This window comes from Leucopleurus acutus, assembly GCF_964270905.1.
Source record: "Leucopleurus acutus genome assembly, chromosome: 11".
In the NCBI taxonomy this organism is placed as follows: domain Eukaryota; kingdom Metazoa; phylum Chordata; class Mammalia; order Artiodactyla; family Delphinidae; genus Leucopleurus; species Leucopleurus acutus.
The window spans coordinates 40677503-40701417 of NC_139152.1; the positions used below are offsets into that span (position 1 = coordinate 40677503).

The 23915-nt window shown below is 36.8% G+C and overlaps 1 protein-coding gene across 4 annotated transcripts in view; it reads left to right on the top strand.

The window, feature by feature from the left end:
* Positions 1–23915, top strand: part of SPATS2 (spermatogenesis associated serine rich 2) — a 151121-nt gene that overhangs the window by 106905 nt on the left and 20301 nt on the right. For all 4 annotated transcript variants that reach the window (XM_082850567.1, XM_082850565.1, XM_082850566.1 and 1 more), the window contains 6 exons: positions 2175–2254; positions 5880–5988; positions 7101–7150; positions 18887–19148; positions 20337–20516; positions 22981–23116. In XM_082850567.1, the coding sequence (XP_082706693.1) occupies positions 2175–2254; positions 5880–5988; positions 7101–7150; positions 18887–19148; positions 20337–20516; positions 22981–23116 (817 nt within the window). The remainder of the gene's footprint in view (positions 1–2174; positions 2255–5879; positions 5989–7100; positions 7151–18886; positions 19149–20336; positions 20517–22980; positions 23117–23915) is intronic.

Below are 23915 nucleotides of genomic sequence, written 5' to 3' on the forward strand. Positions count from 1 at the left end.
TAACCATATTATGTCGTCATCTGGAAAACTCAGGCTTTAAATACTGAGTTTGTGTAAATGTGACCTGATTTTTCATTCAGGGAACAATCATGATACTGCCAATATTACAGAGGTTAAATCTAACTTAATTCACAGTTCAATGGTAATTGGCAAACATAGTTTCTCTTTGAATGACATTGGCTCTATTCATATCCTCTGTTCCACTTTTAGTACCAAAATATTGTTATCATTCTAACTTATAATTATCAGTCTTCCACGGCAACTAGGAGGTATTTTAAAACACAGGATAACAATTGAGCTGTAAAAGAGGCTTTAATTAACTGGGACAAAGTGAGAGCGTGGCATGTACCTATATACACTACCAAATGTAGAACCAATAGCTAGTGGGAAGCAGCCCCATAGCACAGGGAGATCAGCTCGGTGCTTTCTGAACACCTAGAGGGGTGGGATAGGAAGGGAGGGAGGGAGACACAAGAGGGAAGGGATATGGGGATATATGTATATGTATTGATGATTCACTTTGTTATAAAGCAGAAACTAACACACCATTGTAAAGCAATTGTACTCCAATAAAGATGTTAAAAAAATTTTTTTTAAAATCTGAAATAATAGTGAAAGAATTTGGAAAGCGCACTAGTATATTACTGTATTTTTTATACCCCCATCTTATTCCGTTCAGACTGCTGTAACAAAGTACCACAGACTGGGTAGCTTATAAACAACAGAAATTTACTTCTCACAGTTCTAGAGGCTGGAAATCTGAGATTAGAGTGCCACCATGGTCTGGTGAGTGCCTTCTTCTGGGTTTCAGACTTCTCATTGTGTCCTCACATGGTGGCAGGGGCTAGAGAACTCTGTAGAATCTTTTTTATAAGAGCACTTATCCTGGGACTTCCCTGGTAGTCCAGTGGTTAAGAATCCGCTTTCCAATGCAGGGGACGCAGGTTCAAACCCTGGTCAGAGAAGTAAGATCCCACATGCCGTGGGGCAGCTAAGCCCACGCGCCACAACTACTGAGCCCTCACACTCTGGAGCCCGCACTCCGCAAGGAAGAGCCCACCGCAGCCACATAAGTAAATAAAATTAAAAAAAAAAAAAAGAGCACTAATCCCATTCATGAGGACTCCACTCTCCAAAGGCCTCACCTCCTAATACCATCACTGTAGGATTTCATATATGAATTTGGAGGGGAGAACACAAACATTCAGACCACAGCAACCCCTTTTCTCAAAATCTCCCCTTTTACTTGCTTTGTTGAAATTCTAACCCCCAAGCTACTCCCAAGTATGGTGCACGGATCTGCAATGTTGATACCTCTTGGGAGTAAAAACCTCAGGCCACACGCCAGACTCCTGAATCAGAACCTGCATTTTAACTGGAGATTTCCCCAAATGTTAAATATACACATCAGAATTTGAGAAGCACTCTAACCATGTCCTAGGATCGCATCTCATTAGATTAAAACAAAGTTGTCAAGTGTTAAAGCTGAGGTAATTTGTTGATCATATAGTCACGGGTAAAGAAACTGATTAAATTCATAGATAGCCTTTTCTTTATAAGTGCAGGGAAGCCAAACTCTTTTCTGTAATTACTTACATTGAACTAAGTTTTCCCATTTGTGCTGGTAATGTAAACTCAAGTACATTGCTTTATCAAGTACTATATTGGGAACACAAACAAATGTGTTCATGGAGTTCATAGTCTAAGAACATGGTGTGTGTGTGTTGCAGTCTGGAAGATGGAAAGTACTTTTATGTGTTGTTATTATTAATGCCACAGAAGCTCTCATTCTCACATTTTCATATTTGTTAGTATTAAACTTTACCTTGAGGAGCTATTTACTTTACTAGCTACTTTACTTTAGAGGGTCTTTTAAATTAACATAAGATAGTTAACAAAGATACCAAGGATTACTGGACAGTCTAATATAGGTGATGTACTTAGTGTTCTTCTCAAGCTGTGACAGTTTCTATTAAAATAAAATTAATTTTATAATTTTAATGCAAATGTAGTTATCAGTTATCTATATAATAGAATTTGCAAAATAACAACTAACTTCTTGTTAGCTGTCTATGGGAGAAAAGCAGCTAGTATTGGCCCTTCCATTTTACGGGATGGATTATGTGTTAGCTTTGGACCATGTTGAATACATTTTTTCCTTCTCATTGTTTCAGATTCATCAGGATTCATTTTTGATTTGCAGTCCAATACTGTACTGGCCCAGGGAGGAGTTTTTGAGAACATGAAAGAGAAGGTATGACTAGTTACTATGGATAAGAAACTTGAATGTTTTGTTAAAATTTAGATACTAATAAAATCAATGGCTATACAAACTCATTAAGAAAGTGAAATTTTAAGAACGAAACTGTATGAATGCCACTGTATATCAGAGAGTAACCACCATGAAGGTTTTGAGGAATCAGAGCCTATACGTGCAATTTGCTTTGCATGTATACATATACATATATTTATTCTAAATTCTCTTGAAGACATCTTAATATTAATTAATATTATAACAATATTTATATGGCTAAGTGTGTATCTCATTTAGCAACATTTTTTTTTTTTTTTTTTTTTTTTTGCGGTACGCGGGCCTCTCACTGTTGTGGCCTCTCCCGTTGCGGAGCACAGGCTCCGGACTCGCAGGCTCCAGACGCGCAGGCTCAGCGGCCATGGCTCACGGGCCCAGCCGCTCTGCAGCATGTGGGATCTTCCCAGACCGGGGCACGAACCCGTGTTCCCTGCATCGGCGGGCGGACTCTCAACCACTGCGCCACCAGGGAAACCCTAGCAACATTCTTTAAAGAACAATCTGAGTAGGATCTTCCCTTTTTTTTTTTTTTAAGACAACCCAATTTTTATTTTTTGATTTTTATTTATTTGGCCATGCCGGGTCTTAGTTGCAGCACGTGGGATCTTCGTTGCGGCACGTGGGGTCTTTTAGTTGCAGCATGCGGACCCTTAGTTGTGGGATGCAGACTCTTAGTTGCGGCATGCATGTGGGATCTAGTTCCCTGCCCAGGGATCGAACCCGGGCCCCCTGCATTGGGAGCATGGTGTCTTAACCACTGGACCACCAGGGAAGTCCCAGGATCTACCCTTTCACTTGAAGAGGATTTTTAAGTCCAGGAGACTTTAGAGCAAGAAGAGAAATAAATTTTCTAAGTAATATACCTTTGGAAGAAAAGGTTGTTTTTAGTAATATAACCCTTAATGAGCTATACTGAGAAAAACATCTAAAAAAAAAGCTTTATGTGTGTTCTCTGTCTTATGTAAAAAGTATATTGTTGATTATGGAGTCATAGATATATATTGGTTCAGTAATATAAACACTTTCACATTTTAAGTTATCAGAATTTTACCTTTATCATTGAATCTGTTATTTTTGCCTGAAGCCCATTTTCTAGTGATCAGTGCTAAGTTTTTTGCTCATTTCAAAAATGTATATTACAAATTTGCCCTCTTTGTATTATAGGTTATATACCTTCCCATTTGTGTGGTTTTAAACCTTATCATTGTTCAATTAAGCCTGAAACAAAAAAAGTATAGAATGATATGAAAACAAGTGTACTAAGAAAGACTTAGGTTCTAATACAGATTCTGCTAATTACTTGAACAAGATACTTTACTTCTCTTCGTCTATAAAAGGACTTCCTTTTCAAGCAGTATGGCTGACTAGATACCCTGAAAACGTTTCTAATATACAATGCTTACAAATACAGAATGAAAAATAACATACATCATTTTAAATGCATAGATGGGGAATTCCCTGGCGGTCCAGTGGTTAGGACTCTGTGCTTTCATTGCAGAGGCCCTGGGTTTGATCCCTGGTCGGGGAACTAAGATCCTGCAAGCCACATGGCACGCAAAAAAAAACAAAACAACCCAAACCTTTTAATACTATATTTGAACTTTTATTATTATATATGAACTTATGTTGTAAGAAACAAAATTTCCTAGCTCTATCCACTGAAAGGACCTAGAAATAATGACTCCCTGGTAGCAATAAACACACCTAGCTCTTAGATCTTGGTTTCTAACTACCACTTTCTACCAAAAAGAATCAGGTCTTCTTGAAAAAATAACCAATTTCACATTGTGCAGTAAGATAAGAAATGAAAATTATAAGGATTAGAAAGGAAGAAAAAAAAACTGCCGTTATTTATAGACAATACTGTTGTCTACATAGAAGAACCAAGAAAGCAACAAATTATTAGGGATAATGAAGTCATCAAAATAGCTGGATATAAGATCGATATACAAAAATGAAAACAGAATATGCAATTATTATAAAGTATTTTTAATCTCAAAAGATATAAAATAGCTTAAAATACCTTAGGAATAACTGACAAAATTGGAATTCCCTGTTTTAAAGGGAAATTTGGCATTTCTAATGAAATTGTAGATGCCCCACTGTTCAGGAATTCTACTAGTGGTTATATACAATAGAGGCATCCTCTCACTGTTCACAGAAGACCCTTTTGTTTTTTGTTTTTTTTAACTAACAATTTGCTAAACATTGTCATAGGCACTGAGTATTCAGCAAGTAAGCATAAGCATAGGAATATTTATTATAACATTTTTCATACTAACCAAACACTGGAAAGAACGTAAATGTCCATCAACAGGAGAATGAATAAATTGGCTATATTCATACAATGGAAATGCTATGTAGCAGTTAAAATAAATGAATAAGATGCATTTATCAACATGAAAAATAAATCTAAAAAAATTGTTACATGAAAAAGCAAATTGAATATAGACATGTACGATATAATATTTATGTAATGCAAAACAGTAATATGGATTACCTGTGGATACATACATACATCATAAAAGTACAAAAACATGTATCAAAATAACACCAAGTTCAAGGTAGAGATCTCTGTGGAGAGGAGGGAAATGGGGTTTAGGAGAGACTTCATGGGCACTTCAGTTGCATATATTTTATTTTATTAAACTGGCTGTCATATAGTGAGTGTTCATTATGTTTTATATACCTGAAACAGTTTATAGTAATTTAAATTATCTTTAAGCATTATTATACAATTAAATGATATGAAGTAAACGTTTTGAAAAATGCTATACAAAAATCTGTTATTGTTGGGCTTCCCTGGTGGCGCAGTGGTTGAGAGTCCGCCTGCCTATGCAGGCGACACGGGTTTGTGCCCCGGTCCGGGAGGATCCCACGTGCCGCGGAGCAGCTAGGCCCGTGAGCCATGGCCGCTGAGCCCGCGCGTCCGGAGCCTGTGCTCCGCAATGGGAGAGGCCACAACAGTGAGAGGCCCGCGTACTGCAAAAAAAAAAAAAAAAAATCTGTTATTGTTGGTGGTTCGTTAAACTTCCCACCTTTCTCTGTAGTTTGCTAAAAATGAGGAAATGTTGATGCTAAATTAATACCTGATACCTAAATTAAACCACCCTTTCTTGAAACAAAATCTGGCACAAATCTTTTTTAATTAATTAATTAGGTTGCACTGGGTCTTAGTTGCGGCATGCGGTCTCCTTAGTTGTGACATGCGAACTCTTAGTTGCAGCAAGCATGTGGGATCTAGTTCCCTGACCAGGGATCGAACCTGTGCCCCCTGCATTGGGAGCGTGGTGTCTTAACCACTGTGCCACCAGTGAAATCCCCTGGCACAAATCTGTTTCTAGAAACGTTCTGCTTTTCTAAGTTTTGAAATTAATTTTTATGTACTGTTATCACTCATCTATTAATCATTCCCAGTGAGTTGGTTGTATGTACTCACACTGACACTAAAGAGTGATATATCTTGTTAAAAATGAAATGGTACCCTTTCTGTTATTCTCTGTATGAGATCTCAGTTTCCAACTGACCTACTGATATTAGAATTAAATGAACTTGTCTTCTTTTCCAGATAAATGCAGTACGTGCAATAGTTCCCAATAAGAGTAACAATGAAATTATCCTGGTTTTGCAGCACTTTGATAATTGTGTGGACAAAACAGTACAAGCATTCATGGAAGGTAATCCTAGCTCAATATTTTTATAAGTTTGTATTTGTTCAAATAGAAGTTGCTTCAGCATTCTATAACATTCATTCGGCAATCTGGTGTTTCATAGATGATATAGCAGACGCCATGATAACATAACATTCCATGCCATTTTTAAAGATATCTCTTAAAGCTCCCTATTTCAGCCCTAGAAGTAATTCGTTCATAAGCTATATAATACCTGGAATAAGAGACAAGCTGAGAAGACTCCATCATTTTATTCAGAACCTTCTCTAATGGTAGTTAAGAAGAAATTAGGTGGCCAGTGGTATAAGGGACTTGATTGGAGTTGGGTGTAATAAGAATTTAAGAAACAATGACAAAGTAGTGGTCCAGTAGCTCAGCCACAGATGGCAGATTCAGGGCTCCAGTACCATTTAGTCTGGCTCTGGCAAGTGATTCAAATATACGGGTTTGAGTATCCTTATCTACCATACAAAAAATGGTAGGCTTAGCCAAGCCTTCTGATTTATAGAGTTGAGGAGTGTTTTACAAAATTCTTTCCACATAACTTGTTTGGGAAAAACTGCCTAAAGCTATCGCATCATGGAACAGTGACAGCGACATCAGAATAGGTCTCCCTGTTTCTCTTTTTCTGAAGTTACCAGTATAGAATAAACATGTCCAAATACTGTAAGGTTTTTCTTCGTCTTCATCTGTTTTCTTTATAATGTTAGTATTTGGGTCTAGGGTAGTATACAGTTCTCTCTGAAACAGTGTAGCTAAGGTGGTGTGTAATCTTCTGGAGGAGAGAGGATACCGTACTTGGGCTGAAACCAGTCATCTTTGTATTCGGTCAAAGATATATAAATAAAAGAATCTTTAAAATGGTCAGGCTACATTAGTCTCTTCTTGGAAGAACTTACTGAGGAAATTGAATGGAGAAGGGGAATCTAAATGGGCAGGTATTCTAAAAGGTAAGCATGATATGTTTATCTCATTACATTAGCTTGGAGACTTGAACCTTAACTTTTCCTATTGGGAACTTTGGAGATTTTCCAGCAGTTACAAAATTCGGGGACACTAATTCCTGCTTGAGCATGCATGTGGTAGGAGAAGAAATATGTAATTGGTTTCTCTTACAGGTAGTGCCAGTGAAGTACTCAAAGAATGGACAGTAACAGGCAAGAAAAAGGTAAAAATGAATTAAATTTAGAAGTGTGATATCAATATTTGTATTATAAAAAAATTTAAGCTCTGCCAAAATATTTGGAAGATTTACATATGCATCTTCAGCTTACCTGGTTAAGAAAAGTTTTCTTCTATGACACTGAAACACAGCTATGTACATAGAATACCACACAATCTCCTCCACGTGATTTTGGGCAGGAAGCAGAATGACTCTGCCATGGTGCAATTGCGGAGGGTATTAATATTATTAATATTAGGCAGGGGTGAAACTAGAGAGCATGTCAAGGAAAGCAGAGGTCCTCTAGAGAAAGTGATCTAGTCCAGCGGTTTTCAACATAATTCATATCACAGGTCAGTTAAAATAGTTCAGATTCTTAGGTCAGACCACTTGTGTTGTGGTCTCTGATACTAATGAGCTTTGGCTTAAAGCCTAAAGAGGGGCTTTGCTACTATTAGCTATGCAGAGGGGTCTGATGGTCCAATTCAGGGAGGTAGGAGGCACTTGGGCCGTGGAGTCAGTCAAAACTGGATTTATATCCTTTTTCACTACTTACTGGCTTTATTTCCTGGGAATATTGTTTAACCTTAGTGTGCCTTATTTTGCTTATCTCTAAAATAGGAAAATAATATGAACAAATGCAAGTACTTAATACAGTGTCTAACATATTAGTTCTCCTTATCCACTTAAAACCAAAGTGCTTTCCCCAAAGGATACTAGCTGGCCTCAGAATGCTTCCCATAGCTCTTTACTCTAAATCTGGTTCCTTTAGGAAGTGCTCGAAGTGTGAATTTCAATCAAGTATCTCTATGAAATCTCTTTAGGGTCTGTATTAGGTTAGTGCTGGAGTACTGGAATACTTTCTTGATGACTCCACATCACTTCATTAGGAGTTCTGTTAAGTATTGATTAAACCAGGCCTGACCCCAATGACCCTTGGGAATTTTTTCTAAGAAGAACTTAATACTACTACAGATTCCCCTGAAGCTCTCCATACCTGTAGCTTTGAGTATTTGCTTAACTTCTTCCCATTGCTTTCACCTAACGTGAGTGTGTGTTCTGGAGAACAGCAGCTTACTAATTTATTGGCCCAGGATAATAGGTTATTAGTGATGTGAGATATGCATGAAGCTGGAAAAGTATGTGTTGGAGACATAAATTTCTTAAAATTTGGAGAAAGAAAAATGGCTTCAGTTTGGCAGTCCCAAACGCCCAAATCTAGTTCAGTTAACTGCTGGGATTAGTTCAATAGGATGTGACCATGAACAGTTACTCGGACAGGTATTATATATATAGGACAGTGATATGAAAACTTAGCCAGTTCACATGGGAGAAAGTATTTAAGAGAAAGAGAGATGAGAGCTGTGGAGAGGAAAAAATTATATCTAGCGTTACATTAGTATTCCTGTTAGGGCCATGAAAGGGGTTTAGGGTAAAATTAATTCAGTCATGTCAGTCTAGCCTTAGAAATAGAATTAAGTATTTCTAGTAGAGCTGTGGTTTGACAAAATAAAAGGTAAAGGATTTTTGTTTTAATTTTAGTATTTGCATAGGTAATATATTCATGTGGCTCAAAATTCAAAGCTATAAAAGTGAATATACTGAAACATCTTTATCCCTGGGGCTAGTTCTCAGCCATTTGGTTCCACACACCAGAGGCAAACTGTATTATCAATTTCTTATGTATCTTATGGGATATTTTATACATATATATAAGCAAATATGAATATATATTCTCCTCTTTGCTTGCTCCTTTTTCATGTAATATATCTTGGAGCTTATTCCATGTCAATATATAAAGAGCTTTCGTGGTTTTTTTATGAATGTGTACTCATCCTATTGTTTAGATGTACCATAACTTACTTAACCCTTCCTTTATTGATCAACATTCGGGTTGTTTGCAACCCTTTGCTATTATTAACAATACTTCAGTGAATAACCTTGTACATATATCATTTTGCACGTGTTAGTATCACCTAGGATAAACTCCTAGAAGTGGAATTGCTGGGTCAAAGTGTATATGTATTTGTAATTTTGATAAGTATTACCAGATTGCTATAGAGAGAGTACCACTTTGCACTCCCACAAGTGATATATGAAAATGCCTGTTTCTTTATTCCCTCCAACCCTACAGTGTTACGAAACATTTTGAACTTTGCTAATCCAGTAGCTGAAAAATGATATTATAGTGCAGTTTTTTTCCAAATGTTTTTTTACTGTGGTAAAATACACATAAAATTTACCATCTTAACCATTCCAGATCTCTCTCTCTCCTTTTCTTTTTTGTTTTTGTTTTTGGCTTTTATTCTAAGTTAATATCTGGACTAATATGCCAACGAAGGGTTTATATTTTACTTCTTTTTTTAAAAAAATTGAGGTAACATACCGGATTGACATATACACACTACTATATATAAAATAGATAACTAATAAGAACCTACTGTATAGCACAGGGAACTCTACTCAATACTCTGTAATGACCTATATGGCAATAGAATCTAAAAATGAGTGGACATATGTATATGTATAACTGATTAACTTTGCTGTACAGCAGAAACGAACACAACTTTGTAAATCAACTATACTCCAATAAAAATTAATTTAAGAAAAATTGAGGGGGCTTCCCTGGTGGCGCAGTGGTTGAGAGTCCGCCTGCCGATGCAGGGGACACGAGTTCGTGCCCCGGTCCGGGAAGACCCCACATTGCCACGGAGAGGCTGGACCCGTGAGCCATGGCTGCTGAGCCTGCGCATCCGGACCCTGTGCTCCGCAACGGGAGAGGCCGCAACAGTGAGAGGCCCGCGTACCGCAAAAAAAAAAAAAAAAAAAAAGCGAGGTATAATTGACACATAACATTATATTAGTTTGAGGTGTACAGTATAATGATTCACTATTTATATGTATTGTGAAATGATCACCACAATAAGTCTAGTTAACATTCAGCACCATAATGGTATCAAAAAAAATTTTTTTGTCATGATGAGAACTCTTAAGATCTACTCTTAGCATCTTTCAAATATTCATCTCCAGAACTCCTTTCATTTTATAAAACTGAAACTCTATACTTATTAAAAAGTAACTCTCATTCCCACCTCCCTTCTGCCCCTAGCAACCACCACTCTACTTTCTGTCTCTATAATTTTGACTACTTTAGATAATTCATATAAGTGAAATCATACAGTAATTGTCTTTTTGTGCCTAGCTTATTCAATTAGCATAATGTTCTCAAGTTTCATCCATGTTGTAGCATATTAGAGAATTTCCTTCCTTTTAAAGGCTGAATAATATTCCATTGTATGTATGTATCATATTTTGTTTATCCATTCAACCATCAATGGACACTTGGGTTGCTTCCATGTTTTAGCTGTTGTGAATAAATGGATGTACAAATATGTCTTCAAGACCCTGTTTTCAGGTCTTTTGGGTATATAACCCAAAACAGAATTGTTGGATCATATGATAATTCTAATTTTTTTGAGGAACCACAGCAGCTGTACCATTTTATATACCTACCAGCAGCGCACAAGAGTCCCAGTTTACCAACAGCCTAACACTTGTTTTCTGTTTTTTCTGATAATAGCCATTCTAATGAGTATGAGGAGATATCTCATTGTAGTTTTGATTTTCATTTCCCTTATGATGAGTGACATGGAGCATTTTCATGAGTTTGACCATTTGTATATCTTCTTTGGAGAAATGTCTATTCAAGTCCTTTGCCTATTTTTTAATCAGGTGGTTTTTGTTGTTGTGGTTGTTGAGTTTTAAGAGTTCTTTATATATTCTGGATATTAATCCCTTAGATATATGATTTACAAATATTTTCTCACATTCTGTATGTTGCCTTTTTTCTCATGAAGTCCAATTTGTCTGTTTTTTTCTTTTGTTAACTGTGCCTTTGATGTCATATCCAAGAAATCATTGCCAAATCCAGTATTGTGAAGCTTTTGTCCTACATCATTTTCTTCTAACAGTTTTATTGTTTTAGGTCTTACATTTAAATGTTTGATCCATTTTGAGTTAATTTTTGTGTAATGTTTTAGGTAAAGGTCCAACTTTGTTCTTTTACACGTGGACATTCCAGTTTTCCCAGCATTATTTGTTGAAAAGACTGTCATTTTCCCATTGAGTGGTTTTGGCACCCTTGTCAAAAATCATTTAGGCATATATGTGAGAGTTTATTTCTGGGCTGTCTATTCTATTCCGTTGGTCTATATGTTTGTCTTTTTTTTTTCTTTTTTTAAGTTTTTTGGCCACGCTGTGCGGCATGTGGCATCTTAGTTCTCTGACCAGGGATCGAACTCGCTCCCCCTGCAGTGAAAGGGCAGAGTCTTAACCACTGGACCTCCAGGGAAGTCCCTATATGTCTGTCTTTATGCCAGTACTACACTGTTTTGATTATTGTAGCTTTGTAGTAAGTTTTGAAATCAAGTTGTGTAAGTCTTCCTGTTTTGTTCCTCTTTTTCTTTTCTTAAAAAATTTTTATTGAAATGTAGTTGATTTACAGTGTTGTGTTAATTTCAGGCATATAGCAAAGTGATTCAGTTATACACACACACACATATACTTTTTTAGATTCTTTTCAATTGTAGGTTATTACAAGATATTGAGTGTAGTTTCCTGTCCTTGTTGGTTATCTATTTTATATATAGTCGTGTATATATTTTAAGCCCAAACTTCTGATTTATCCCTCCCTGCTCCCCACACCTTTCCCCTTTGGTGACCATAAGTTTGTTTTCTATGTCTGTGAGTCTGTTTCTGTTTTGTAAATAAGTTCATTTGTATCATTATTTTAGATTCCACATATAAGAAATATCATATGATGTTTGTCCTTCTCTGTCTGACTTCACTTAGTATGATAATCTCTAGGTCCTCTTTTTCAAGATTGTTTTGGTCCCTTGAGATTCCATATGAGTTTTAAGATGGGTTTTTCTATTTCTACAAAAAATATCATTGGGATTTTGATATGGATTGCACTGAATCTGTAGATCACTTTGGGTAGTATTGACATTTTAATATTAAGTCTTCCAGTTCATGAACATGTAATGTGTTTCCATTTATTTATGTCTTCTTTAATTTCTGTCCACAGTGTTTTATAGTTTTCATTGTACAAGTCTTTCACTTCCTTGGGTTAACTTAATTCCTAAGTATTTTATTCATTTTGATGCTATTGTAAATTGATTTATTTTGTAATTTACTTTTTAGATTGTTAGTTCATGTATCAAAGTACAACTGATTTTTTTTTGATTCTTTGGTCCCGCCCCCACTTCTTATTTTTATTTTTTTATTTTTTTTATTTTTAAATATTTATTTATTTATTTATTCATTTATTTATTAGGCTGCATTGGGTCTTAGTTGTGGCATGCGGGATCTTCGTTGCAGTACATGGGATCTTTCACCACGGAGCGCAGGCTCTTCATTGTGGTGTGCGGGCTTCTCTCTAGTTGTGGTGCGTGGGCTCCAGAGCGCGTGGGCTCAGTAGTTGCAGTGCGCAGGCTTAGCTGCCTCACGGCATGTAGGATCTTAGTTTCTTGACCAGGGGTTGAACCCATGTCCCCTGCATTGGAAGGCAGATTCTTAACCACTGGACCACGAGGGAAGTCCCCAGAAGTACAACTGATTTTTGTGTGTTGACTTTGTATCCTGCTGCTTTGCTGAATTTATCTATTTGTTCTAACTGTGTATGTGTGTCTGTGTGTGTGTGTGTGTGTAATCTTTAGCGTTTTCTGCGTATAAGATCATATCATCTGCAAACATATTTTACTTTTTCCTTTCCCTCTTAGATGTCTTTTATTTCTTTTTCTTTCCTAATTGCCCTGGCTATAACTTTCAGTACTGTGTGGAATAGAAGTGGCAAAAGTGGGCATTCTTACCTTGTTCCTGATCTTTGAGGAAAAGCTCTAGTCTTTGACCATTGTTCACTGTGGGTTTTCATATATGGCTTTTGTTATGTTGAAGTAGTTTTCTTCTAATCCCCATTTTTTAGTGTTTTTATCATGAGAAGGTATTGAATTTTGTCACATATTTTTTCTGTATCAATTAAGATGATCATGTGGGTTTTTTTCCCCTTTATTCTGTTAATATGGTGTATTACATTGATCGATTTCCTTAAGTTGAACCATTCTTGTGTTCAAGGAATAAATCCTACTTGGTCATGGTGTATAATCCTTTTAGTATGCTGCTGAATTTGGTTTGGTACTGTTTTGTTGAGAATTTTTGCATCAATGTTCATAAGGGATATTGCTTTTTTTTTTTTTTTTTTTTGCGGTACGCAGGCCTCTCACTGTTGTGGCCTCTCCCGTTGTGGAGCACAGGCTCCAGACGTGCAGGCTCAGCGACCATGGCTCACGGGCCTAGCTACTCCACGGCATGTGGGATCTTCCCAGACCAGGTCACGAACCCGTGTCCCCTACATCGGCAGGCGGACTCTCAACCACCGCGCCACCAGGGAAGCCCAGGCATATTGCTTTGTAGTGTCTTTGTCTGGCTAAGTCTCAGGGTAATGCTGGCCTCATAGAAAGAGTTAGATAATGTTCCCTTCTCTTCAGCCGTTTTTTGTTTTGTTTTGTTTTTGTTTTTTAAAGTTTGACAAGCGTAAGTGTTTGGTAGAATTCACTAGTGAAGCCATTGGGTCCAGCGCTTTTCTTTGTCAGGAAATTTTTGATTACTGATTCAATCTCCTTACTAGTTAGATTTTCTATTTCTTCATGATTTAGTATTGGTAGGTTTTGTGTTTCTAGGAATTTAAACATTTCATCTAGGTTACACAATTTGTTGGTGTACAATTGTTCATAGTATTTTCTTGTAATCCTTTTTATTTCTATAGAATTGGTAGTAATGTACCCACTTCCATTTCTTATTTTAATAATTTGAATCTTCCTCTTTTTTTCTTAGTCCATCTAGCTAAATGTTTGTCAATTTTGTTGATCTTTTCAAAGAACCAGCTTTTGCTTTTATTGATTTTCTCTACTTTTCTGTTCTCTATTTCATTTATCTCTGCTCTAATCTTTATTATTTTCTTCCTTCTGCTAGCTTTGGGTTTACTTTGTTCTTTTTATTTATTTTTTTCCTTGTTCCTTAAGTTGTAAAGCTAGGTTGTTAATTTGAGATCTTAGTTTTTTTGTTGTTGTTTATTTTTTATTTTATTATGATTTTTTTTTGAGATCTTAGTTTTTAATGTAAGCATTTGTAAATTTCTTCCTTAGCACCGCTTGTAAGTTTTGGTATATTGTATTTTCATTTTCACTTATCTCTAAGTATTTTCTAATTGCCCTTGTTATGTCTTCTTTGATCCAGTCATTGTTTTAAAATGTGTTGTTTAATTTTCACTGTATCGTAGATTTTCAAGTTTTCCTTCTGTTATTGATTTCTAAATTTATCTCATTGTGGTCAGAGAAGACACTTTGTATGATACCTATCTTTTAAAATCTGTTGAGACTTCATTTGTGCCCCAGCATATCATCTATCCTGGAAGATGTCACATGTACACTTGCGAAGAATATGTATTCTATTGTTGTTAGGTAGTGTTCTGTATATGTCTGTTAGATCTATTGGGTCTGTTGCATTCTTTAAATCCTTTATTTCTTTACTTATCTTCTGTCTAGTTATTCTGTCCATTACTGTGAGTAGGGTATTGAAGTCTCCAAGTATTATTGTAGAACTGTCTATTTCTTCCTTCAATTCTGTCAGTTCTTGCTCCATATATATAATTTTTTTAAGATTTATTATTTATTTATTTGCTTACTTATTTTTGGCTGCATCAGGTCTTAGTTGCGGCACGTGGGATCTTTGTTGAGGCATGCAGGGTCTTTCATTATGGCGCGCAGGCTTCTCTCTAGTTGTGGCGTGTGGGTTTTCTCTTCTCTAGTTGTGGCATGCAGGCTGGGTGGGTGGGCTCTGTAGTTGTGGCATGCGGGTTCCAGAGCACATGGGTTCTGTAGTTTGCAGCACGCAGGCTCTCTAGTTGAGGCGCACAGGCTCAGTATTTGTGGCTTATGGGCTTAGTGGCCCCCTGGCATGTGGGATCTTAGTTCTCTGACCACGGATTGAACCCGCGTCCCCTGCATTGCAAGGCAGATTCTTTACCACTGGACCACCAGGGAAGTCCCTGCTCCATATATTTTGATGGTCTGGGTCTGTCAGGTGCATAAATGTTTCTAATTATTAAATCTTCTTTCTGTATTGAACTTTTTATTAATGTGTAATGTCCTTCTTTGTCTCTTGTAAGCTTTTTTTATTTAAAGTCTGTTTTTGTCTGATATTAGTCCAGCCATCCCTGCTCTCTTTTGGTTGCTATTTGCATGGAATATATTTTTCCATTCTTTCACTTTCAATCTATTTGTGATTTTGAATATAAAATGAGTCTCTTGTAGGCAGCCTATAGTTAGATAGTGTGTTTTTATCCATTCTGCCATTCTCAGTCTTTCAATTATAGAGTTTAATCCATTTGCATTTAAAGTATGACTGATAAGGAGGGACTTCTTTCATTGTGCTATTTGTTTTCAATGATTTTAGATTTTTTGTCCCTCATTTTCTACATTACTGTATTTTTGTGTGTTTAATCAATTTTTTGTAGTGAAGTGGTTAAATTCCTGTCTCGTTTCCTTTTGTGTATAAGCTGTAGCTATTTTCTTTATGGTTACCATGGGGACTCCATTTAACATCCTAAAGTTATAACACTCTAATTGAATTTATACCAACTTAACTTCAATAACATACAAAATTTTTGCTCCTTTACAGCTCCATCCCCACCCTTTTTGGTTGTTGATGTCACAAAATTACATCTTTGTATATTGTGTGCCCAAAAATATAAACTAATAATTCTTTTAAATGCATTAGTCTCTTAAATTATGTAGAGAACAAGATCTGGAGTTACAAACCAAAGTTGCAGTAATATTAGGTTTTAAACTGATAGTTGGTTGTTTTTTTTTAATGTATTAGTCTTTTAAAATCATGTAGAAAACAAAAAGTACAGTTACAAAACATTGTTACAATAATACTAGCTTTTGTAATTGCTCATGTATTTTACCTTTATCAAGTTCTTTATTTCTCCATATGCCTTCAAATTACCATCTAGTGTTCTTTCATTTCATATTACAGGACTCCCTTGAGCATTTCCAGCAGGGCAGGTCTGGTGGTTATGAACTCCCTAAGCTTTTGTTTATCTGGGAATGTCTTAATTTACCCCTCAGTTTTGAAAGACAGTTTTGCCACATACAGGATTCTGGGTTGACAGGTGTGGTTTTTTTTTTAGCGCTTTGATTATATCTGCCTTCTTGCCTCCAAAGTTTCTGATGAGAAATCTGCTCATAATCTCACTGATGATCTCTTGTGTGTGACAAGTAGCTTCTCTATTGCTTTCAAGATTCTCTATCTTTTTTTTTTTTTTTTTTTTTTTTTTTGCGGTACGTGGGCCCCCCACCGCTGCGGCCTTTCCCGTCGCGGAGCACAGGCTCCGGACACGCAGGCCCAGCGGCCACGGCCCACGGGCCCAGCCGCTCCGCGGCATGCGGGATCCTCCCAGACCGGGGCACGAACCCGCGTCCCCTGCATCGGCAGGCGGACTCCCAACCACTGCGCCACCAGGGAAGCCCAAGATTCTCTATCTTTTGAAAGTTTGATTACAATGTGTCTCACTGTCTCTTGGAGTTCATTAAGCTTCTTGGATGTTTACAGTCATGTCTTTCACCAGATATGAGAAGTTTTCAGCCATTATTTCTTCAAACATTCTTCCCTTTCCCTCCTCCCCTTCTCCAGTTTACACGATGCTATGTTGGTTTGCTTGATAGAGCCCCACAGGTCCCTTAGGCTTTCTTCACTTTTCTTCAGTCTTTTCTTTCTCATCCTCAGACTCAATAATTTCAATTGTGCTATCTTCAAATTCCCTGATTCTTTCTTCTGCCTTTGAATAATCCCTTTAGTGATTTTTTAAAAATTTAAGTTATCATACTCTTCAGCTCCAGAATTTCTCTTTTGATTTCTTTTTAGGTTTTCTAATATTTCCATTTTGTTCATACTTTGTTTTCTTGACTTTTCCCACATCTTCCTTTATTTCTCTGAGCATCTTTAAGACTGTTGTTTTAAATTCTTTAAATTAAAAACAAAACAAAAAATGCACTAGGCATTTGAGGAAAAAAAAATTCTCATTACAGAAACTGCTAGCTTAGGAACATATTACGAATCCAAGTTTACATAATTAAAGTGAATCTTTGGATGAAAAAATAAATAAATTCTTTAATATATCTCCCAACAGGTCTTTTTTAGGGAAAGTTTCTGTTGATTTATTTTTTAATTTTATTTATTTATTTTTTTTGCGGTACAGGGGCCTCTCACTGTTGTGGCCTCTCCCGTTGCGGAGCACAGGCTCCAGATGCGCAGGCTCAGCGGCCATGGCTCACGGGCCCAGCCGCTCCGCGGCATGTGGGATCTTCCCAGACTGGGGCACGAACCCGTGTCCCCTGCATCGGCAGGCAGACTCTCAACCACTGCGCCACCAGGGAAGCCCTGTTGATTTATTTTTTTCCTTTCTATTGGCCACACTTGCTTGTTTCTTTGTGTGCCTTGTGATTTTTTGTTGAAAACTAGACATTTGAATGTAATAATTTGATCACTCTGGAAATCAGATTCTCCCCCTTTCTCCAGATTTGCTGGGTTTTGTTATTATTATATTTTTAAATTGTTGTAAGCTGTCTCTGAACCAAGGGTCAGCCTAAGGTGTAAACTTAAGGTCTTCTCAGGTCTTTTCTAAGCCTTTCCCTGGGCATGCATTGGTTACTTTGAAATTTTTTCTATATATGAAGTTGTTTTTGAACGTCCTAGTCTTTGATGTCCAGCTCCCAAAAGGGAATAAAGAAAAATGAAGTGGGGAGGAAGGGGACCACCCCTTTAATTCCCCTGAAGGTCACTTCAGCCAGAGGGGGAGGGGCTTGCAACAGTGGGAGGAGGTACAGCAACAGTGGTTGCCTACCTCTTTGTCTCTACCTTTGTAATCAAAAGCAGCAGTCAGTGATCACAACACAGATCCCAGATATTTGAAGGACGGGTTCCTTTTTGACTACCCTCGCTTCAGCAAGCTACGTGCCAGCTGTTCCAAGAACAGGTGCACAGCTGCCTGTTCCCTAGCTGGGGGTGGGAGGGTGAGTATCTGCTACTGAGCTCAGAACTGAAATTGCCTGAAATTAACCACAATTTACCATCCAAGTCTTCTCCTGGAAATTATAAGCCTTCAATAGACTCCAGAGTTCCAAAATAGTTAGACAGATTCTGCCAGTGTAATTGTTGTCTAGGTGGGGAGACAGATTTCTGAGGCAGCATCCTCTGCAGTGCAGATTTAATTTGTCTTTATTAGACTGAAGTTTCACTTCATTCCACATGTTTATATCCTACACCACTTTTTCTGTCGGGTTATTGTTTTGTTTGTTTTTTGTTAGAGCTCTCTCTTTATATTTAGCTCTTTGTATATATTACACATTTTTTTCCACATTTTTAAATTTATCTTTTGATCTTTCTTATGGTGGGTTTTGCCATGCTTTAATATTTTATTTTTATGTGTCTGAGTTTATCCAAAGTATCTTACATAGTTATGTTAGTCAGTACTTGAACATATACAAAAATGTGTTCAGTTTCTGGAAGAGCAAATGAGAAGTTGGTAACATTGGTTGCCTTTGGGTAGCTGGAGTTACCTCTCTGGATTGTGGGGGGGTGTTCTTTTTCTTTTCTTTTTTTCAAATCTTTAATAACCATTAGAACAAAAAGAAGAAAAGCAAACCAAAACCTGCAGCAGAACCAAGTAACAGTATCCCAGACTCCAATAAACTGGTTTCCATTCAAGAGGAACAGTCTGCGCCTTCCTCAGAGAAAGGTGGTATTAATGGTTACCATGTCAACGGTGCCATCAATGATACTGAATCTGTGGACTCACTCAGTGAAGGTATGGAGGCACTTTCAATAGATGCCAGAGAATTGGAGGATCCTGAGTCTGCCACACAAGATATGCTGGATAGAACAGGTGAGTACATTAACAACAGGGCTTTGAAAAGTTCCATTCTATTGAAAAATACAGGGGCTTCCTGGTTGAGAAACCAATCAATAAATTAAATCTAGTTAGTCTTGTACTTTTTAGTTTTGTTACCTCTCATGTGAAAGAGTCACATTTTGTAATTATCAAAGGCCTAGAAAAATATAATTCTTGTTCCATTGTCTCATATTTTAATTTTAGTCTAAATCAGCCTTATGGAAATCTTCTAATTTAATAATCCCGTAGTACTTAGAGATTACAGAACATGACCTTAAGGTGTTTTTTTAATTTCACACTTATTAAGGAAAATGATGATGATGAGTTGATGTTGATATTATTATTCTAAAACCCAACGCAATGAGGAATATATAAGCATAACTGTAATCCCATGGCTTTCATTAGAAGTAGACTGTTGGTTTTTTTAGTCCCACATTTGTTTTTTAGTAAAGAATTAAGATTAGTTTTATTTGTAAATTCAGGTATCTTGTATATTTTGTTTCATTAACCATTTTGATGAGTGCTGGGAAGATATTGGGAATGTATTTTTTAAGATAGGCTTTTTAATTACTTGTTTGTTAATCCAGTTCTACTTGCTCTGTTGCTGCTGGCTTTATAAATGTAATGCCAATTTTAAAATTATGCTGTACTTTTCAGATGTTCTTTTATTGATTAGTTCACATGCACACACACACAAAGACTTAGAGAAAAACATAGCACCTCAAACAAACCAAAGATAGTCAATGGCTTTCATTTTTTTCTGAACTAGCTTTCCTCTCATTTCCTAACGCTTTGCCCTTTCTATTCCCTAAAGCTTTTAAAACTCTTCTTTCCCTGGGACAGTGTAAAACTCTTTTCCTCGACATAACTTACAGAAGCTTGTCAAAAGGTGGTGATATTGACTCTCTTCACTTCCTTGTGCCCAGAACTACAAGGAAGTTACCAAGGTACAGGGAATGAGCTAGCCTATCCTTCAGTTAGGATGCCTTTTAGGGCTAAGCCAGATAATACTCATAGCCTCACTGACTCTGCTCTTTGTTCTATTTTGTCAGTTGATTCTGTTCACAACCTTTAAAGAGGCATCGTTTGGGCGCATTTTTACCTTTTTTCTTTGTGTATATTTTAGACTGCTTGATTGACCCCTAAGTTGTGCTCTAATATACTGGCCGCTTCCTTTGACAGGATCTGTGCTGGAGAATGGTGTCTCTGATTTTGAGTCCAGGTCTTTGACTGTGCACCCTGCTCAGAATTCTCAACAGAATAGAAATGCTGCCAAATCTCTCTCAAGACCTGCCATAGGACCTCAGCTTTCAAGTCTAGGAATGGAAGGTGTTCCACTCTCTTCCACCAACAAAAAGCTAGGTAAGTCAGAGGCCTTCCTTTGAGAGAAAACAAGAAAATCTGTGTTTTTAGCTCAAGAGGGCAAATTATCTTTGTTCTCATAGGTAAGGTTTCAGAATGGGCAGCAGGTAATACTTCTTCTGTTTTCCAGGCAGTGTCTACCCACCCTTTCCCCGTTTTGTGTACACAGTTGGAGTCTGATATAGTTTAGATGCTGTACAGTCTTGCTACAATAATGGGGATCGTTTTTGTGAGCGAAAGTCAAGGATGCCAGGATGACTTTTCTGCTAACATTAACCTGTTTGTTTTATTTGCTTTACTGCAACATTTCTGTGCTGTTTCCTTCACTTTTATCTCCTGGTTGACTCAACAGTAGAAAGCTCTGCCATCTCTGAAATGACACTTTGAAGAAATATTTTAATTTCTCTTCACAACTTCATGCTCTTACTGATACCTGTAAGACTATAGCTTTAAACAAGGTCATTTTCTCTTAAGCATTTTACTTAGCATTGACTGATGGTAGCCATTTGCTTTTCTTTTAAACTATAATAGTTATTTAAATAATCAGCCAATAATTAAACAGATTGAGATAATAGCCCTTCTGCCATACATCTAAGCATGGCAGTCCACTCACCTGAACAAATGAAACAGAGAAATGTAAAAGACACTTGTAACCTGTAGCTCTTTATTGAATTATTTATTCCACATGAGCCAAATTTAATTAGCAAGGCTCTCCTTTTTCATCTTTCTAATATAGTCCTCAACTTGGTGCAGAAAGGCAAGTCTGAGACTGTTTAGTCAAGCAAAACTAAAGGCACAGGGCTTGAAAGCTTTTAGGTAGATTTTAAAGAAATCAAGTTGAGGTGAGGAAGGATTTAAATAAAAAATTGAAAATCTGTATCTTGGCACATTATAAATTTGTTAGATCAGTTATTCCAACTACCAGTTGTAATAATTTTGACATTGGTGAATATAAAAAGGTTAACAGAACTCTCAGAAACTGGTTAAAATGTGTTGGGTAGGTAAATGTATTTCATCTTTATCTCCAGTGTTGGCTTACCCACACATAATGCTTCAAACTGTACTGCCAAGAAAGAACTTTATCAATTTTGTAATGTCTACGTGGTGAATTGTATTCTACTAAATCCTGTTATTTAGAGAGTTTTGAAAATTTGGTACCTACTGACATAGGTTTTCTTTTAGTTTTTTTCTCTCTGTGTTTCATTTCATTTTGGATAGTTTCTAAAATTGACGTCTTCAAAGTTATTAATCTTTTTTTCTTTAATAGTTTTTAATCTGCTGTTAATCCAGTCCAGTGTAGTTTTCATCTCAGACATTGTGTGTTTTGGGTTTTTTGTTTCATCTCTAGAGGTTCAGTTGGGGTCTTTTTAAATATCTTCCATGTCTCTCCTTAACGTGCTTATGCTTTTCCTCTACCTTCTTGAACATATGGTATCTGATTACATTAGCTCTTTTGATGTCCTTACCTACTTGATTCTACATCTGTGTCATTTCTGCACCTGTTTCTATTCATTGATTTTTCTCTTCATTATGGATCAGTCATATTTTTCTGCCTCTAGTAATTTTTTATTGGATGCCAGACATTGTGAATTTCTCTTTGTTGATTGCTAGATATTTTTGTATTTCTTTAAGTATTCTTGTGATTTATTCTGGGACTGTTACTTGGAAACAATCTGAAGCTTGCTTTTTTTAAGCTTTGTTAGATGGAAATAGAGCAACCTTTAGTCTAGAGCTAATTACTGAGGCAATACCCTTCTAAGTACTCTACCTGGTACCCCACTCTGGCTGGTATGAACATGAACTATTCCTGGTCTGGGTAAGCTCTGAGGATTATTCCCCCTGCTGCTTTCCAGTGGTTCTTTTACCCGAAACATCGGGTAGTTTCTGCACACCCATGCCCTCAGAATCCTCTGTAGGTCTTTGTACAATTTTTTTCATTTTTGTGTAGCTTTCTCCTCTCCAGTATTCTGCCCTGAGAATTCTAGCCACCTTGGCCTCACTGAATTCTCAACTCTGTCCCCTCAATTCAGGGAGACTTCCAGGCTCAGTTTCGGATTTCTCCTCCTTGCATTGCAGCCTGGAAACTCTCTTATGGCAGTAAGTTGGGGCAGTCACAGTCCTCACTTCTTTTGTGTCTGTTTTCTTCGCAGGGGGGTGGGGGGGGGTAGTGGGTGAGAAGTACTCTGCCTATTGTTCATTGTCTGAAAACCACTGTTTCATATATTTTGTGTGTGTCTGAAGTTTTTTAAGACAGGAGGGTAAATCCGATTCCTATTACTCCATCTTGTCTACAATACTTACTTAAAAAAAAGAAAATCTATGAAAACATTAGTTTTTTGTTGAGGAGTGTGGCCATTTAGGAAGTATTCTTAGTCCATGTGACATTTGTTACGTTACATGCTTAGGTGTTCAGATCCAGCTTTCAAGTCACCTGTGCTCCTTTTTTTATTGGGGTTTTTTCAAGGTTCTAATATTGAAAAATCTGTGAAAGACCTCCAGCGCTGCACAGTGTCTCTTGCACGATATCGAGTTGTAGTTAAAGAAGAGATGGATGCTTCCATTAAGAAAATGAAACAAGCTTTTGCTGAATTGCAGAGCTGGTAAGTTACGTTGCTTTTGATATCAGTAGCACAAAAATGATCGTTTAAAAAAGATGGTTAGTCATTCACCAAATCCTTTAATTCCAAACTCTTAACTACTCTACATAGTGGAGAAAGACTTAAAAATCCTATGCTGTGTTTAGCTTTCTGCTTCATTCTACTTGTGGTCACAGTGTGGGAATGAGTGGTAGAGAGAACTCATAATGCTTTAGGAATGGGCCTAAATTAATATTAACATTGTTCGGAAAGGGACAAATAATTAAAGAGTAGGTCATGCATCCTTACATTAGGGTCTGTCTTTTAAACAAGGAATCTGTAACCAATGACATGATGTTTTTGAACAAAGTTATAAAGTAGAAAAGATGTCTTTGTTTTCCTAATGCATCCCACCCTAATGGTCTCTTCTGTGCCCTATTATTAATCATTGATTTATTTTAATTTTGTGTTTTTTAGGCTTGTTTTTAAAAATTCTATCTTAAAATATATGTGTTCTGTAGGGGAAATAGGGTTTAGTAGTTAAAGAGGTTCGAAAATACTTAAATTTTTTTTTACTACTGGACTTCTTAATGCCTTTTCAGTGCTAATCTGCATTGTGAATTTACAAGAGGGAGCTATTTATCGAATATATTTGATTATAGATTAGAGAATCTTTGGGAGGAGAAATATATTCTAATTTTTGTCTAGAACACTGAAGCTGTTTTAACTATTAGATAGTAAAGTGGTAACTAATTTTTAAACCATAACTCCTTTCGGGGGGGTATTTGCATTTTATAAGGGACTTTTTTGAAAATGGAAAAGA